The sequence below is a fragment of the Acomys minous genome (genome assembly GCF_964271855.1).
Source record: "Acomys minous genome assembly, chromosome: 15".
Taxonomy (NCBI): Eukaryota; Metazoa; Chordata; class Mammalia; order Rodentia; family Muridae; genus Acomys; species Acomys minous.
The window spans coordinates 7,398,711-7,417,280 of NC_140497.1; the positions used below are offsets into that span (position 1 = coordinate 7,398,711).

At 48.1% G+C, this 18,570-nt stretch overlaps 2 protein-coding genes across 6 annotated transcripts in view; one reads left to right on the forward strand and one right to left on the reverse strand.

Moving 5' to 3' along the window:
- Window positions 1-18,188, reverse strand: part of PCID2 (PCI domain containing 2) — a 24,090-nt gene extending 5,902 nt beyond the window's left edge. Inside the window, exons 1-8 of one of the 5 annotated variants that reach the window (XM_084759513.1) lie at window positions 17,902-18,188; window positions 13,374-13,463; window positions 12,520-12,593; window positions 11,630-11,697; window positions 10,772-10,811; window positions 9,428-9,482; window positions 5,892-5,995; window positions 675-750 (exon numbers count right to left, since the gene is read on the reverse strand). In XM_084759513.1, the coding sequence (XP_084615639.1) occupies window positions 675-750; window positions 5,892-5,995; window positions 9,428-9,482; window positions 10,772-10,811; window positions 11,630-11,697; window positions 12,520-12,593; window positions 13,374-13,463; window positions 17,902-17,937 (543 nt within the window). In that variant the 5' untranslated portion in view covers window positions 17,938-18,188. Of the gene's footprint in view, window positions 1-674; window positions 751-5,891; window positions 5,996-9,427; window positions 9,483-10,771; window positions 10,812-10,850; window positions 11,131-11,629; window positions 11,698-12,519; window positions 12,594-13,373; window positions 13,464-17,901 lie in introns of those variants that run through there. The other 4 variants (XM_084759514.1, XM_084759515.1, XM_084759516.1 and 1 more) reach the window with 4 other exon arrangements.
- The window catches only part of CUL4A (cullin 4A), a 42,684-nt gene continuing 40,320 nt past the window's right edge, over window positions 16,207-18,570 (forward strand). The window contains exons 1-2 of the mRNA XM_084759507.1: window positions 16,207-16,610; window positions 17,563-17,805. Coding sequence (XP_084615633.1) covers window positions 16,568-16,610; window positions 17,563-17,805 — 286 coding nt within the window. The 5' untranslated portion in view covers window positions 16,207-16,567. The remainder of the gene's footprint in view (window positions 16,611-17,562; window positions 17,806-18,570) is intronic.

The following is an 18,570-nucleotide window of genomic DNA, read 5'->3' on the forward strand; positions in this document are numbered from 1 at the left end:
AAACATGGGAGGAGGGGCTGGCGAGATGGCTCAGCAGGTAAGAGCACCGGCAGCTCTTCCAGAAGACCCAGGTTCAATTCCCAGCACCCACATGGCAGCTCACAACTGTCTGTAACAGTTTCAGAGGATCTGACACCCTCACATTGATACACATGCAAAACAAAACAAAACAACAAATACCCACCAAAGCACATAAAAATAAGTAAGTCATTAAAAACCCAGGATGAAAGTATCCAGAGAGGGTCACACACACACACACACACACACACACACACACACACAAGCCAGCTATGTCACAAAGATCAGTTAGTAATGCTCGGGGGCCTCAGACTCCACAGAGTTGTTCCCTCAGTGCTGAGGACCTTGTGTCTGGGGTAGCTGCATTTCCAAGAGCTATCCTAAGTCAGATCATCATGAACCTTCAGCTCTTGTTTGTTTCTGTGGCACAGGCTGGGCCCTGGCTCTTAAGAATGCTGCCAGGTTTTCTCCATTGAGTTCTAGTTATTTAAGTCAGAGCTCTGCTCCTGAGAGGCACCGAGTGACTGCAGCTTATGTGATTATCAACGTGGATATGGTTAGGATCACTTCCTGATACATGGCAGAAAGGAAACGAAACAATCATTTATCTGGGCAGATAGAGAAAAGACTTCACAAAAAATCGTGCAAAAGCAAACCTTAAAGTAGATCTTAAACAGCTGGTTCACTAGGAACAGCATCCCCCACTTCTTGGAGTCCTCTATGCCAGCACGACTACGGGAAGAGCAAATAAACGTGATCAATTACAAAATAAACCGTCAGGATAAATCACTATTGAGAGGTAAAGCCCCAAGCTCAGGCCATAGTCACCAAATAAAAGAGTACCATAAAAAACACACCAGTAGGTAAAATGTAAGAAGGAAGAGCAGCTCTCTGCTCCTCCCTGATTCCGAGACAGCTAGCTGCATCTTCTGCAGCGCCTGCCTCTTCCCTGAGATGAGAGGGTGGAGATCAGAGTGGACGGAATTGGCTGTACCTGGCACCTGGTCACCAGGGACAATGTCTTCAAGTCAGCCATTGTTGTGGATACTGCTGCCATCAACAACCCCGTCAATGACCTCAACTACAAGGTCTACATGTTCCCTATGACTCCACCCACAGCGAGGTCCATGGCATACTCAAGCCTGTCCTCAATAGGAAGGCCATCTCCATCATCCAGGAAGGAAACTACCAATATGCAATGGGGTGGTGCTGGTGCCCACTGTGTTGTGGAGTTCACTGGTGTCTTCATCACAATGGAAAAGGCCAGGGCCCACCTGAGAGCGGAGCTAAAGGAAGGGTTGTCCTAGCTACCTCTTCTGCTGATGCCTCCTGCACCACCAACTGCTTAGTTCCCCTGAGGGATGGCTGAGGTCACCCACGACATGCCCATGCTATCACTCAGAGGACTGTGGACAGCCCCTCTGGGAAGCTGTGGTGTAATGCCTATAGAGCTACACAGACTATCATCCCTGGGTTCACTGGTACTGCCAAGACTGTGAGCAAGGTCGCCCCAGAACCGAACAGGATGCTCACTGTCATGGCCTCTGCATTCCTACCCCCAGTGTGTCTGTGGTGGATCTCATGTGCCACCTGAAGAAAGTTGCCAAGTAAAATGACACCAAGAAAGTGGTGGAGCATGCATCAGAACTCACTAAAGGGCATCCTAGGCTACAGTGAGGTCTCCTGTGACTGGGACAGGGATACCTACTCTTCTACCTTTGATGATGGGGCTGGCATTGCTCTCAATAACAACTTTGTAAAGATCATTTCTTATTATGACAACAAAAACTGGATTCAGCAACAGGGAGGTGGACCTCATGGCCTGCATGGCCTTTAAGGAGTAAGAAGCCCTGGATCACCCACCCCAGAAACACAAGAGGCAGAGACCCCAGGTGCTGAGGGTTCTTGTCCTGACTCAATTTCCCACACTGAGTGTCTTCCCTCACAGTTTCTATCTCAGACCCCAGGAGAACGGAGGGCCTCAGGGAGCCCTGTCCTCTTGAACACCATCAGTGAAGTTCACTCCAGCTGCCAAGAAAAGAAGAAGCAACCCGAGAATTCTAATCCCAGTTAAGCAGCTGGAGGCTCCTGCTGAGGCACTAGACCAACTGTGTAAAAGAGAATTGTTAGAAAGCAGTTTGAGAGAAAAGAACATTTTCTCTCATAGCAACAGCAACAACTACACCCTCTTTAAACAGGTTAAGAAGGAACTAAAGGAGGGAGCCATGGAGAGTGACAAATGCATGACACTTCAGTCATGCCCAGCAGCTGAGGCTACAACTAAGTAACAAAACTGCTAAGTAACAGCAATGAAGTAACAACAACAATCACTAAGTAATAATGAAGTAACAACTACTAAGTCACAACAATGAAGTATCAACTACTAAGTCACAACAATGAAGTATCAACTACTAAGTAACAATAATGAAATAACAACAATGAAGTAGCAAGTACTAAGTCACAACAATGAAGTAACAAGTAAGTAACAACAGTGAAGTCACAACAACTAACTAGAAACACCAGACATTGCTGACCAGGCCCTGCCAAAGGTAACAAGGTTAAGACTTAGCAAGGACAACTGCAGTGTGGTTTGTGAGGTTTGCCCTAGGTTTGCCTCAAAAAGCAAACAGGAAGCTTGGAGGGAAATGTACATGAAATGTGCTTTTAAAAAAAAAAGACAAAGAGCAATACTGTGATAATTTGACAGATGGTCAGGGAGAAGACATGGCCACACAAGAACAAGTGTAATAAACTCACACAGAAGTGGTAGCTAGAGGTCATCACTACAAAATTTTCCCCATTTTGCTGAATATCTGTAGGTTTTTGTGATAGAACATTGGAAAAACAAAACGCAGAGTTGAATTAATTGTGTACTTTCCCTCCAAGTAGTTGCTCTGGCACAGAACCTGTGTGCAGCGGGTGCTGGCCCAAAGGCAGCTCCTTGGAAGGTGAGACTCAGAGCTCAAACTCAGGACACAGCAGAAACCACCTGGTACTCAGGGCAGGGAAGCAAGCTGTCTGGAATGCCCCCCCCCCATTACTCTGGTGTAAATGCCCTCCACTTCCTAAAAGCAAATCCTGCTTCATGGCAGCTGCCTGATTAGCTTCTGTAACAGTGCCTTTGTATAAACTGTATCACCTGGGCTGGAGAGATGGCTCAGAGGATAAGAGCACTGCCTGCTCTTCCAAAGGTCCTGAGTTCAATTCCCAGCAACCACATGGTGGCTCACAACCATCTATAATGAGATCTGGGGCCCTCTTCTGGCCTGCAGGTGTACCTGCAGACAGAACACTGCATACTAAATAAATTGTATCACCAACTGGCACCCCAAAAAGACACTTGCTCTTGCTCTCTAGTTCACTGCCCTCACACGGAACTGTGATGAAAAATTTAAATGTTCCAGCTACTTGAAGAGACACAGCAGAAATTCAAATACAGAAAGCAAATTCAGGCAGCAGGAAATGAGTAGGCATCCACTGGTATGTCAAATGGCAACACCTTGCTGACCTGTGCCAGGGCCATGGAAGCACAGGAAAAGGCAAAGCCCAGGAGAGAGGCCTGCCTGCCTTCTGGGCAACCTCTGGCTACCATGGCGCATGCCAGTCCAGGCTAATGTTCTGAGAAATGGTCAGCCCCTCAGCCATGCAGTTAGCCCTTCTCAGCCCACCAGCAGTATGTGCCCACAGCCATGGTAATGGGCACAAGGAGGCGCTCGCTGTGGTCATGTAGGGCAGTGCTGTGCCCGCTCACTAGCCACCTATCGCTGTTTCTTTTTCTTTGTCTTTCTTTCTTAAAGATTTTTCAAATATATAGCCTATTACAGGCATGCCTTTAGTCTCAGCACTGACAGAGGCAGGTGGATCTTTGTGAGTTCAAGGTCAGTCTGATCTATAGAATGAGTTCCAGGACAGTGGATGCTACACAGAGAAACCCAGTCTCAGAAAACCAAAAACAATGCCGGGCATGGTGGCGCACGTCTGTAATCCCAGCACTCAGGAGGCAGAGGCAGGCGGATCTCTGTGAGTTCGAGGCCAACCTGGTCTACAAAGCAAGTCCAGGACAGCCAGGCTACACAGAGAAACCCTGTCTCAAAAAACCAACCAAACAAACAAACAAAAACAAACAAACAAACAAAAAAGCAAAAAGAGGCAAAAACAGAGTTCATTTAACCTGGTTTGCCTTTTCCTGATTAGCTGTAACAGCTCATTGTCCCTTCAATACCAGACCTTTATCAGGCAACTTATTTCACATGTTATTTCAAATATGGCTGTTTTGATTTCTAGTAGTGTCCTTTGAAACAGATATTTTTACTTGTATTTTTGAAATCTAATCTGAGAAACTACTGACAAATCAAAGATCAGTGAGGTCATGCCATGCAGAACCATAGCTCCACACAGGCCTCCAACTGTCCATTCAGTAACAGGAATGGAGCTACTATGGTAGGAAACAGGATGGCGAGGGTCTAGCAGCCCCCGCCACCCGCCCTGGCAACCTACGCCATCTCTGCCGTCAGCATCCAGAGCATGACAGTGCTCGGTGCAATGCATGGAAGAAGGTGCTGTGGAAGCTTAGGGGACAAGCTTCACCCACCAGGCTGGGAGGGGAGCGGCCTGAAGGTGGCTGAGAACATCTACTGCAGAGGGACAGTCAGTTAGAGCGAGGATGAGCAGGAAGAAGGGTGAGGGCAGAGAGGCCTAAAGATGGTCAAGGTCTCCAGTCACAAAGGCAAAGCAACAGCAGCAACAGCAAACCAGCCACATACGAATAAGGGAAAGAGAAGCCTTGAGACAGCTGAGACCTTCAACCATGGGAGGACCCAGGGCAAGGCAGCAAGACCATGGCTCAATACAACACACAGACACATACACACAGAGACACACACACAGACACATAGACACACACACACACAGACACATAGACACACACACACAGACACATACACACAGAGACACACACACAGACACACATACACACATACATACAGACACACACAGACACACACACACACAGACACACACACACACAGACACATACACACAGAGACACACACACAGACACATAGACACACACACAGACACACATACACACATACATACAGACACACACAGACATACACATACACACACACACACACACACACGCATGTATGCACACTTTCTGTAAACTTATAATGAAATAATGTGATTACATAATTGGTGGAGATGGAGTTTCAGGAAAAAGACGAAAATTTTTTTCCGGCAGAAGGTTTCAAGTGAAGAAGGAAATTAAATCAGCTACCTTACAAACCAGGTAAGACAGGTTACACAAAATGAAAGAGAGGTAAAGGGAAATGATCAAAAGGATATAAACAATAAATATAAAAAATCTAATAAGCCATGCAAACAGCTGGGAGGCAGAGGCAGGACGATTTCTGAATTTGAGGCCGGTCTGAGTTCCTGGACAGCTAGGGCTATACACAGAAACCCTGTCTTGAAAAAGACAAAAACCAAAACCAAAAATAATATAATGAAAGCCAAACACTCACAAATCCAGTCACTCAGTGAACCCTCTCCTCTACAGGAGACTATAAACCTCATAACAGAGGAGCATGTCGCATCAGTGACAAGGCAGGGTACCCTCCAGGAGCAAGGGCGAGGGGCGTGGCTGTCAGAACCTCTAACCCACTGACAGGGAGAGAAAGCCAGGCCATGCCCACCTGACTCCAAAATGGAAGCAGATGAAGTTTCAGGAAGGCTGTGGAGTTCTGATCAGGACAGCACCAAGGACAGACTGCAGGGCAAGCCCTTCAGGGGACAGATCAGCACGTTAAGTGGTGAGCCTGTGATGCCTTTCCTCATTCCCTTCAAAACACGGCCCTCAGACCCTCACTTACGTGTCACTAGCACAGACTCGGAAGCAGCTCATCAGAAGCTCAGCGGCTTTTTCCAGCATGTCTCCAACTTTGCTCTTCCCTTTCTTTACCAACTGCTGATCTGCCTAACGATAGAAAAGTGGTTTGTTTTTTAAAGCAAACAGAGGCAAAATTAAAAATGCAAGTCTCCAATAGCGTACACATCATCTGAGGAGTGGTCAGTGCTCCTAACCACTGAGCTATCTCTACAGCCCCTCTCATATATACTGTATTTTTAAGAATTGGAAAGTGTATATATACGCTAGGCATAGTGACACGTGCCTTTAATCTCAGTACTCAGGAGGCAGAGGCAGGAGGATCTCTGTGAGTTTGAGGCCAGCCTGGTCTACAAAGTAAGTCCAGAACAGCCAAGACTACACAGGGAAATCCTGTCGGGGGTGGGGTGGGAGTTGAGGAGGGAGAGGGAAAGGGAGAGAGAGAGAGAGAGAGAGAGAGAGAGAGAGAGAGAGAGAGAGAGATGAGAATGAGAATGTCCTATCTGTCCTCAAGTCAGGCTGGCACCAGCGCCCCCAGTTGGGCTTGTTAGGCTTGTCAACCTGACACAAACCTAGAAACAGCTGAGAAGGAGGAATCTTATCTAAGAAAAAGTCTCTGTAAGGTCTGCCTACAGTCCAGTCTGTGAGGTATTTCTTAATTAGCAATTGATGCGGGAGAGCCCAGCTCACTGTAGGCAGTGCCCACCTGCGCAGGTGCTCTCGGGCTCCATGAGAAAGCAGGTGGAGCAGCCAGCAGGGGGTGCTCCTCCGTGGTCACTCTTGCCCTCACTTCCTCTGATGATGGGCTGGGCTGTGACACAGGGTGCTTCTGGTGATGGTGTTACCACAGCAACAAACAGAAGACCAGGACACCAGCCTCGGTAAAGCAGAACTGGGCAGCTTTCCTCTCATCTTAGTCTCTGACCTCCCCTCCTATGCACAGCAGTCCAGGCCTGAACCAGACCTGCTAGGGGAGCTGAGTGTCACTCTTACTCTGAGTTTAGGAGAGCAGCAGCCTGCCTCCTCCCATTTTGAAGACGATCCACAGCTGGACGCTTTTAGGAAACAGAGCATTAGGATGGTGGTCAGGTCTTGAGGGCCTGGTGAGCGGGGCCGATGCCTTTATGGATGAGGTCCCAGAAGGACTAAAGCGCGGCCCTCAGCCTTTAACACAGGTCCTCGTGCTGTGCTGGCCCCAATATAAAATTATTTCATTGCCACTTTGTAACTGTAATCTTACTACTGTTATAAATCATAAGGTAAATATCTGATATGCAGCCCCCAAAGGGGTCTAGATCCACAGGCTGAGAACCGCTGGACTAAAGAGATGCCTCAGTGGTATGCACACTGCTCTCACAGAGGACCCAAGTTGGACTCCCAGAACCCCTATTAGTTCACAACTTCCAGGAACTCTAGCTGCAGGAAATCTAACACCCTCCACAGGCAACTACACTCTCAGGCACACACACACACACCTAAGTCTTTAAATGGAGAGCGGGACAGGGAGCTTCCTTGTCCACCCACCATGAAGCCTGACCATGGCATCATTGGTGGAACAGAGGCAGACAACAATCTCACTAGACACACAAACTTTGTGTTGGACAGTCAGCGCCCTTATTGATGAGATATAAATGTGGGGTATAAATTTATACCCCAGCCGCCATGGTACACTGTTACCACAGTCAGAATAGACTGAAAGAGAGCTGTGACAAAACCATATCATCATGCAGAGTGAAAGATCAGTGCCAAATGCAGGATGACCCAGAGGGTTTGACGCCATGGTAACAATGCTCACTGATGCACCGCAGAGACCACGATGTAGCACCTTTAAGAGATACTTTGGGGCCTGGAAGGCAGCGTAGTCAGCAAGGTAGTTGCCTTATAAGCACAATGTCCTGAATTAGAGTCCCAGAACAAGGATTTAAAAACCACCACCACCAAACAACCATAAACAGAACATGGTGGCATATGTTTATAGTCCCAGCCAACCAGCCCAGCCTAGTAGGCAAGTCCAGGCTGATAAGACACCAAGGCTGCTCTTCCTCCTCAGGCCTGGAAGTGCAAACACATACACATGTTTCTGGGGGGGGGGGGGCTTTGGTTATGTCAAGAAAACAAACCAGTCTACAGTGACCTAAAAGGCTGTTAAAATATGCCTCCCTTCTCCCATTCCCAAATGCTTCAACAAAGCAGCAGCCTACAGTGGAGTGAGTGCAGAAGCAGCAAGGCCCAGATGACTTCTGTTAAACTGAACAAAGCCAAGAGCCCGAGACCCAAGGTGAGGCCACTCTCCTCTTCTTTATTTAAATTAACCAACAGATTTATTATTGTTACTGTTTTATGTGATGAGTGTTTTGCCTGCATGTGTATCTATGTACCAAGTGTGTCTCTGATTCCCACTGAGGCCAGAAGACGGTGTTATATGTCCTGGGGCTGGAGTTAGACATATGTGAGCTGCCATTTAGTGCTGGAAATCAAACCCAGTCCTCTGTAAGGGAAGCAAGCGCCCTAACCATTGAGCAATCTCTCCAGCTTTCACTGTTCCTCAGCTGCTCTCTTTCCAGTCTGAGACTTCCACTTGGTTCTTCTTTGCTGAGAATCCAGTGTTCTCATCTGTTTGCTCCTACTTGCTCACTGAAGCACTGTTATGATGACGGCTGCTTTAGAGTCCTCATCAGCTCATCCCAACAACAGGTGGAAGTCTCCTCACAACCGCAGACGTCTGGCATACTGTGCCATAAAGCTATAGGCCTTCTATATGTGCTGTGTCTCCGTGTGTTAGTGGGAAAGCAGAGACACCACCTCGGTGCTGGCAAGTGGGTTGGGGCCGAGGCCCCACTGTTTGCTGCTGCTGACCTGCCTGTGGAGCCATGGAGCAGACACTCTATCAGAATGAGCTGCCTCCTGAGGCAGCCACTGCTCTGCTCCTCGAGGCTTCCTTGCTGCCTGTAGCGTTTCCTGTTCTTGCCAGGCTCCTCATGAGAACACACAGAAGTGCCGTCCTTCCCTCCTTGTCGCAGAGCTATGTGAACTTTAACAGTCCCAGCATGCAACCGTCTTTGTGAGAGGAACAAAGAGCAGCTGGTCTGGAACCAGAAATCACCAGCAGTTTTTACAACTAAAAAGGGGTCTAAGCCCCAAAAGATGCCTCTGTGGCCGCAGAGCTGATCATGCTGCTCCTCGAGGAAGGCCGACTCTGTAACATCGGGATCGGTACCCTTAGCCACTACAAGTCTTTAGCACAGGCCACATCTTAAAAGTACAAGATGATGCAAAACTGCTCCAGTACACCGTGCTCAGCATCACAATGGCTCACCATTTCTCTCTACACAGAGAGTCTGTCTGCAAGGACCATAAGAACAACCAGCCAAGCTGCTTCCTGCTCCTTCCCGCCTTGCACCAGATATAGCCCACTTCCTAGTCATCCCTCAGAACTTTTAGGAAACAAGAAATAGAAATTGAGCAGTAGATTGTCACTCAACATGTTTAGCTTCAAAACAAGAGATAGGAAATTGGACTTACGTTATTGGCAAATATTCGAAGGTCAAGTGCTACTGCATACATGACAGGCAGAGCCCTAAGAGCAGAAAGCAAATGTGTGTGAAGAGCTAACAGGTCCAACATCCTGCCACTGACAGACAGGGCTACGACCCAGGGCCACACCCTCCCAGCTCAGAACGCCGCTCTTTGTTCTACATCTGTTACACAGACAAACCACAATCCCAGACTTCCTGGTCAAATACTCAATTCTTACTCCACACCACCTCCCTAACCTGCTCAGGGAACTGGACCCTGGTTTAGGCTGGGAGCTCCGAGAACTCTGCCCTTCCCTAACCCCACCACCAGCAAGCAGCTCCATTTAAAACCACTGAGCCTCCAAGCAGGAGCCAGAATGTATAGTACACACAGTCATTGAACAGGTCTGCACATCTAGCAGCCAGTACTAGGCTTCAGACATGGGTAAGCTAAGTCTTCACTTGGAAAGAAAAAGTGCAGCTGGTTGGTGGTAGCACATGCCTTCTGCCTTAGGAGGCAGAAGACGGTAGATCTCTGAGTTTAAGGCCAACCTGGCCTACAGAGCAAGTTACAGGACAGCCAGGGCTACACAGAGAAACCCTGTCTCAAAAAGAATGTATCAGGGAGGAAAGCACACCTCTGTAGTCACAACATTTGGGAGGTTGAGGCAGGAGAGTGAAAACTGCCAGGGCAGACTAAACTACAAAGTAAGGTCCTACCTCAAACTTCTCCCATAACTGTCCCTCAAAAATTAGAGACTAAGGATGTAGCTAAGTTAGTAGTGCATGTGCCTAGCACACACAAGGCCACAGGTTCAATGCCCAGCATGGCTTAACCTGGGTCTGGTGGCACATGCCTATCGTTTCAGCACTAAAGCAACGTAAGCTCAAGGTCATCTTCCTCTATAGTAAGTTTGAGGCTAACCTAGGGCATATGAAACCTGCCTCAGAAAAGCTTTGAAAGGTCTTGGAATATAACTAAGAGGCAGAATGCCTGCGCAGCACATACAAGGACCTGCACCCAAGCACCAGCACTGAAGAAACAAAAACTGCTTAAGGAAAAGGGCTGAGTTGTTGTCTGTGAAAGGTCTCTTGCTACCCTAGTGTAAATAAATCATAAATCTTAAGATTAGTTTTCAACAAACTTATAATACAAATGTCCCAATGTCCAAAACCAAAAGTTAAAAACTGACAAAGGAGAAAGAAGGTACTTGACAGGTATTTCCATAATGGAGCACTGAAGTAGCATTTACTCCAGACTTGGCTATCTCAGGCTAACCCAGCCCAGGCTAACCCAGCCCAGGCTAGTAAACACACTCACTGGCCTCCAGCCATCCCTGCTCATGCTTACCAGTTTTCTTCTTTGTGAGCCTGGAATGCACGAAGGAATGATGTGCTACGTTAAGGAACGTATGACATACAAAACTTACGTAATACTACACTTGGTAAATGGAGACAAAGGGGCGGAGCATGCTCTTCAGACGGCTGTATGTCATGACAGCTATAAAATCTTGAGTGCAGAAAGCTCACAGTATCCATGTCAGTAGCCTAGACTTACTGCGTTCACTTCATACAGACCGTCTCTGAAACCAGACTTTCCCTGCCCCAGACAGGGTTTCTCTGTGCAGCTCTAGATATCCTGGACTTGCCCTGTAGAGCAGGCTGGCCTCAAACTCAGAGAGATCATCTGCTTCTGCCTTCTGGGTGCTGGACTAAAGGTGTGCACCACCGCGCCTGGCTGAAGCAAAAGTTTATTATAAGATTGTGCACAGTGGCACTCCTTTAATCCTAGCCCCTGGCAGAGGAAAGCTCCAAGCCAGCCCCATAGTGAGGTTTTATGTAATCCAGTATGTTGGTTGAACAGTGTGCTTCCTTACCATATAAGTAACTGGGAGAGGTGTAAGAGCCAGGCTAAACTCAGGGATCCAAGCTAGTGTAGTTCTTTTTTGTTTGTTTGTTTGGTTTTGGTTTTTTGAGACAGGGTTCCTCTGTGTAGTCCTGGCTGTTCTGAACTCACTTTGTAGACCAGGCCGGCCTCAAACTCACAGCAACCCACCTGCCTCTGCCTCCCAAGTGCTGGGATTAAAGGCGTGTGCCACCACACTTGGCATGCAGTTCTCTTTTAACTGAAGGTTTGAATAACTGATCCAATGCTTCAAGGCCACAAGCCTCAGTAACCTGCTGAACAGTAAGACACAGGGCAAAGGATATTGGACTATCACCGTCTGGCACTTGTACGCCTCTATGAAGTCATGGTTCCCCACAGCAAAGGTACACCTGGGGAAGACATCAGAGCCTGAAGAGCATCTACACATGGACCAGACGCACATCAGCCCAGAGCGCGTTCCACTGCACCCCTCCAACTCCCCATGCTCCTGGAACCCATAGCGGAAAAACCTGAGTTGACCTTTTGACTGACAGCAGCTGACGGGAGGGGAAATCTCACACAGAGCCGCCTCAGCATTTGGGCCCTCATTGCAGACGGCACACGTCTAGGAGGTGTGGAAGGGGGGTGCCACTTGCTGCAAGGCCAAAGGCCTGGCCCAGCTTATTCTGAAATACAGCAGGCTTGCAGGCAGGGGCACTCCTGTGCACATGGCCTTAGGATGGAAAGTTCTGCCTGGACTGCCTGACACGCCAGAGTGAAAGCAGCAGACAAACAGGTAAATAAAGATAAGTTCTGTCTGTTTTGCTTAACTCAGATTCTTTTCTTTTTTTCCTACAAGGCAAAGGTATTAAAAATCACATTATTTCCACAAGAAAAACAAGATGTCAATTAGGCACTACAACTGACTAATAAAAACAGTTCAGTCAGTAGAAATACCAAGTCTGAGGCCAGCCTGGTCTATAAAGCAAGTCCAGGACAGCCAAGGCTACACAGAGAAACTCTGTCTCAAAAAACTAAAAAAAAGAAGAAAGAAAGGAAAAAGAAAAAGAAATACCAAGTGTGACACAGAAGCACATGACACATTTGTCCACTTTTCCAAGTTAATTACTCACCACTGTAAGCAAACAATGGTACATGATCTTAGTGAATCTAGTGGTGTGATGTGTTACATGCATGCAGACGTGTTTGTCTTCCTACTGCCAACGGGTTACCTGAGGTGAGCTGCGAACATTTCGTCATAAGGGGGCTCCAGAACTTGCTGGCATTTCTCTTCTGGAGAGGCCATCTAACCACAAAGAGAAAGGGGCAGGGAAAGTCAGTGAGCAAGAGAGACAGTGATGTACATAAAGAGCTTTAGCTGAGCACTCTCAGGACTGCACAGCCCAAAGAAACCACAGCATCTCAGGCGACCTTGGGTCTACCCACAGGTGTGGGCTCAGTGGCAGCAGTGGCCTCCGTGGGGCTCCAGCGGAAGATGGCAGGTCATGCAAGGGCCTTCTCAGCCTCCATAACCACACGAGCCAGCCTCCCACAAAAATCAATCTCTCTCTCAGTGTACATGTGTTATGTACAAGTGTACTATTTTTTTTTTCAAGAGAGGGTTTTTTTCAAGAGAGGCAGAGGCAGGCAGATTGCTGTGAGTTTGAGGCCAGCCTGGTCTACAAAGTGAGTCTAGGACAGTCAAGGCTACACAGGGAAACCCTGTCTGAAAAAACCAAAAGAAGAAAAAAAGAAAGGTCAGTAGAATACTGTCCGAACAGACAGACCTACTTGGTCTGACACACAAGGCCCTGCCATCTCACACCAACAGCAGCAAGCATACTACTTGCACATGGGACACTGTCACCAAGTGAGCTGGGCTCTCTTCAAGAAATTTTGAAGTTTTCAAATGAGAATGGCAATATTAGTTTCCTTTTATTCAAATTTTAAACTTCTGTAGAATAGTGACTGCCTCACAGTTTTCTCTCGCTGCCCGTGCCCAGCCCCTCCTATCTGCAGACTGAGAGCCAGCATCCCTCAGCCCTGCCCATTCTCTGCAGACACCGTGGGCAGATCTTTCACCTACCTGGAGCCGTGGGTTGGCAACATGAGGGTGCTTGAAAGACACCAGCTCTGCACAGGATGCTCCATCTCTGGTATCAATGGCTTCATATACCTGTCAACAGGTAGACAAGCATCTGTTCTCACAAGACCTGAGCAATGCATTACATACCATAAAAGCAGTTTCTTTCTGTGAATGAGGCCAGAATAATCCCAATGTAAAGTTACACAGGAAACAACTTTGTTTCAAATGGAACCTTCCTAGGGTAAGAAAGCAGGTAAGCCAGAGTCCCACAAGGCCCCTCTAAAGGTCTCAAGGACACTGGCCTTGTAGGAGGCACCAAGATTACAAGGGCATCATTCTGTCATTCTTCCTGCTTGACCCCAGCACAGCCTTGTAAAGAGAAACCTTGTCCTAGACAGTACCAAGCATTCTGGCCACTTGCCACCCTGAAACGTGACTCTCTGGACGTCTCCAAGCTCCCCAGAGTTCTTTCCACAGGAAACCTGTAAGAGGCTGAAGTTTCAGACCTGGAGCACACGTCCTGAAATGCAAGCACACTTCTGATGGCCGCAGGGGCCAGGGGCACACTGCTCACTGAGATCGAGGTGCTAGGTCCATGCCAGGAGCACACTGATCACTGAGGTCGAGGTGCTAGGTCCATGCCAGGAGCACACTGGTCACTGAGGTCGAGGTGCTAGGTCCATGTAATAAGCGGTGTAGGTGGCTGGCAGGGAGCAGCCCTCCAGGGCTGTCCACTGCCAGTGACATCCTTTGCCAGTGACCTTGGAGATGGTAGGATGAAGTAACCCCAACACCAGTAGGTCTGTTGTCCACAATCACCTGATTATATCCAAAGCCTCAAGCACGACTTAAGCAGCAGCTGGCTCAACTCCACAGGACCTTGCACACAGACCCAGACTCTAAGAGAGTCCTATCGGAGTCCTGCCTCCATAACAACATAAGGAACTTAGGAGTGGGGAGAAAACAAGGGCATCAATAGGCCTTAATGAGCAAATCTTAAAAGAGTAGCTGGGGGCTAGGGATGAAACCCCATGGTGAGACTTGCCTAACATGTGCAAGTCCCTGGGTTTAGCCCCGGCACTATTTTTTTTAAGTGCCTGGCCACTCCATGGATACATCATCCCTGGTACACAGCCACCTGACATAGGTGCTAACATAGAAGCTGCATCCTTTTAGGATAGACACCATGTGGACCATGAATGTATACCCCAAGCAGCACCTGGGCTGGCACACCAGGGGACAGTCGGCTTCAGGCGTCCCAGGAGACATCGCTCCCAGCTGCACCAGGTCTCCTCAGGTCCTCCACACCAGGCCACACAGTTCTTAAAACTGTGCACACTTTCTGTCCACTGAAATCCCGGAGCAACAAGCACACTTGGCGCCAGGCTTGTTTTATAAGTTCCATCCCTCACTGGCAGGAAGCAAAGCCCTTTGAAGTAAGCGTTGGCTCCAGAGCTGGACCAGGAGAGGCTTGGATGAGCTTAGAAAACACATCGCCCAGAAAAGGCTCAAGGAAGTACAGGGCCAGGTTCAAAAGCCATAGAAACCAACTGAGGTAACTTTCAGAAACTTAAATCTTAAACAAAACAAAACAGAAAAAAACAAGTGATAGAGTGTAACTGAGTATTAAAAAAATAATCCATAATGTGAGCTGGGTGTGGTGGCCTACACCTTTAATCCCAGTCCTTGGGAGGCAGAGGCAGGCAGAGCTCTGTGTGTTCAGAGATAAGTTCCAAGACAGCTGGAGATATGTACACAGACCCTGTCTCAAATGCATACATACATACATAAATACATATTCATAATGGTTTTTTAAAGAAAGCACATAAGGGGAATTATTTTTTAATATTATTTCTTTTAGTTGGATGTTGGTGGCACATGCCTTTAGTACAGCACTAGTGAGGCAGAGGCAGGCAGATCTCTGAGTTCAAGGCTAGCCTTGTTTACCAAGTGAGTTCCAAGAGAGCCAGGGCTACACAAAGAAACCCTGTCTTGAAAAGCAAAAAACAAACAAAAAAAATTTGATTAATCTTATGAGCTGCCATGTGGGTGCTGAGAACCCAGGTCCTGTGCAAGTTCTGCAAGTGTTTCTTTCTTTCCTTCTTTCTATTTTTTTGTTTTGTTTTGTTTTTCTTTTCATTGAGACCAGACTGGCCTTGAGCTCACAGAGATCTGCCTCCCCAGTGCTGGGATTAAAGGCATGCACCACCACGCCTGACTGAGCAAGTATTCTTAATCACTGAGCCATCTCTCTAGCCCAGAAATAATTATTTAACTTAAAAAACAAATAGGACCTGTGTGTGGTGGCGCACGCCTTTAATCCCAGAACTCGGGAGGCAGAGGCAGGTGAATCATGTGAGTTCGAGGCCAGTCTGGTCTACAAAGTGAGCCTAGGACAGGCAGGGCTACACAGAGAAACCCTGTCTTGAAAAAACAAGAAGCAAAACAAAAAACCAACCAAACAAAAAACAAATAGGAGATATATATAGAAAGAGGGCCAGGTTGTGACTCAGTTATAGAGCACTTGCGCAGGTGCATGAGATCTTAGCTTCAGAACCACATAAAAAGTAAATCAATACAGAAAAGAAAACACGAAATCGTTGTGGAGGTTTTGGTTTGTATGTAAACATGTTTTGGTTTTAATCCCAGGTGTGGGATATGGGGGCTGCTCCAGTTTGTCCACAGCTGAGAACTGCCTCAGAGAGGTCACATGATGCTTGTCAGCTGTGAAGGGCCTCGTGAGGGGGCGTGGTCTTTGCCAAAGGGATAAAAGCCAGTCCAGGAGAGACTAGGGATCCCGAGAAAGAAGGCTGCTGGTGCTTCCTCCTGCTGCTCCTGGTTGCTATTAATGGAGTTGGACAAGCGCTCCTGAATCGAGGATTGGGCTTGCCCCAAGGAACCTGACGACCATAAACAGCCGGAAGTAGCTAAGGAAAACTACGTTCCATCTCCCCAATAACCTTCTTTCTCCCTTACCTGGTGCTGGGGTGTTGTAAGGCATTGGAGTGAAGACAGGAGAAAGAGATTTAAGGGAACCAAAATAAAAATGCGTTATAAAATATGCCAATATGAAATGATATCCTGGCCAAGTCCCTAGTTTGGAAAAGGCTCTCAGTGAGAGAGAACCACCTCTACAAAAGGGTCTGGAGGACAGGCTAAGCCCCACAGCCCCACATTATCCAGCACAAGAACACATGCAAAGCCTAAAGAACCATTTTCAGGAGAGTGGGAAATTAGGTAAGAGTTCTATTTTAGAAAACATGCATCAGTGTTGTTTCTCGGGCTAATAACTATATTGTGGTTACAGGGAAATGTCCTTGTTCTTAGGGCTCCACTGTCATTGTTCTGTGGGTCCTGAATTAGAGGTATTTTATAGCTGTTAACCTTGGGAAATGGAGTAGTTTCCTTCTGGTTTGACTGTGGAGAAAGGTAGACCTTCTCACTCCTTGTTGTAAAGGGTAGATTCCTCAAGCTCAATGTTTCTCTCTGAAACATGAACAGGCACTCCTTGCAGACCATAGCTTTGCTCCTATGAACTGCGGTGCCCAGGAACGAGCATGCTGATGCCATGCCATTTCCTATGATAAGAAAGAATGACACCTTGATTCCTGGCTCAAAGAACCGCAAAAGATAACGGGCTACCTTATTAACCTGCAAGGATGGTAGAATCCAACCAACCCTATCACAACAGCTTCTTGAAAATTAAATTAGCACAGGAAACATGGGGAAAGGAAGACAATTTGTGGACAGCCTCTCGCAAGGCTGTCGGGGGGGGGGGGGTTGAAATAGGGACTGGTCTCTTGGACAACAATAGGGTCACTGGGTTTCAAGCGTCATCTCCAGAAAGAGCATCTTCCTATTAAATACGTGCACTCCAGAGCCAGAATCTTGAGTCTGAGTTTCAACTGATGTTTCTGAGCTGAGAATTTACTGTGCTCTTCAAGGAGGGCCGTGTGATGGTATCAAATACATATGTGCACACAGCGTTGACAATAGTGGCTGCTACTTAAGCATTCAAGTACTAGTTCTAGCTAATAGGATGTTCGGGAACGGAAACAGGGGCCTTGATAACAGAGATGAGTGTAAAACCAAGATTCACAGTCATGAGCAGCAACGTAATCAGTTAAAACATTCATCAGACTTTAGTGAGATGTATACCTTCAACACCCTAACATGCTCTCTGTCGTAGGTTTGTGGAGAAAACGCAAACTCAACCCTCAACTCAGACGCAACACCGTTTGCCTGTCCCATTCGAAGGCTTTGAGCAAAGCTTTGATGGACACTGCTGCCAAGAGACACAATGTGCCGCCCTGGACAACCCCCTTTACAAGTGGCTCCGGACTCGCTACCACCTCCACCTCGGATTCTTCTCTGACCGACCGGATACCACCTGCAACTTTTGAGCAAGGCCTGCAGCCCTCCTCAACTCAAGGTCAGCCTCAGCGCCCCCCCCCCACCAGGATCCGTTCGACCTGGCCCCAGGACTTAGCCCCGTAGCCACTAGGCAAGGATCCCAAGCGAAACCCACCTGCTGTAGGTACTGGTTGATGGTGATGTGCGCCATAGTAGCGGCAGCGGGCGTTAAGTGCCTCACTTCCGGCGCAGGTCCGTTTCCACTCCTTGTCCCTACACTGTACCTACAGCAAGTTGGTTCCGGGATGGGTGGCGCAAGCCGAGCAGAGAAGGCGCGAGCACTCCCTTTTGATAAGCTGTCAGTGCTTCGGATTCAGTCACTGGCCGGGGCGCGCGAAAGGAAAGAGGACTGACGTGGAAGTGTCCCAACCGACTTGAGAACGTGTCGCTGTGTCTGTGTGCTAGTGACTCCCCCCGCCTCCCCCCATACCTTTCACCCCTTCTTGGATGACGATGACCCGCTCTCCAATCCTAACAGTGCAGAGATGCTCCTGCCTTTTACATGCTCAAGCAAACAGAACAAAAGTCCCGATCCCACTTGGGAACGCATCCCCGCGCACTCCTAGTCCTCAGTGGAGGTGTTCCTGAGTCCTCCCACATTCCTCACTGGGGCATCCCAGATCAATAGGTGTGGAGTATCCCGGCCCCCAACCCTCGGCGCCTGGTGTCTTGTTGAGGCTAGGTGTGGGGTGGCCCCAGAGGCAAGATTGCGGGGTGCTTCTATGCGCTCAAGTCTTCGCCCAGGCGCCCCCAGCCCCCGATGTGACGTTTGAAAGCACTCGAT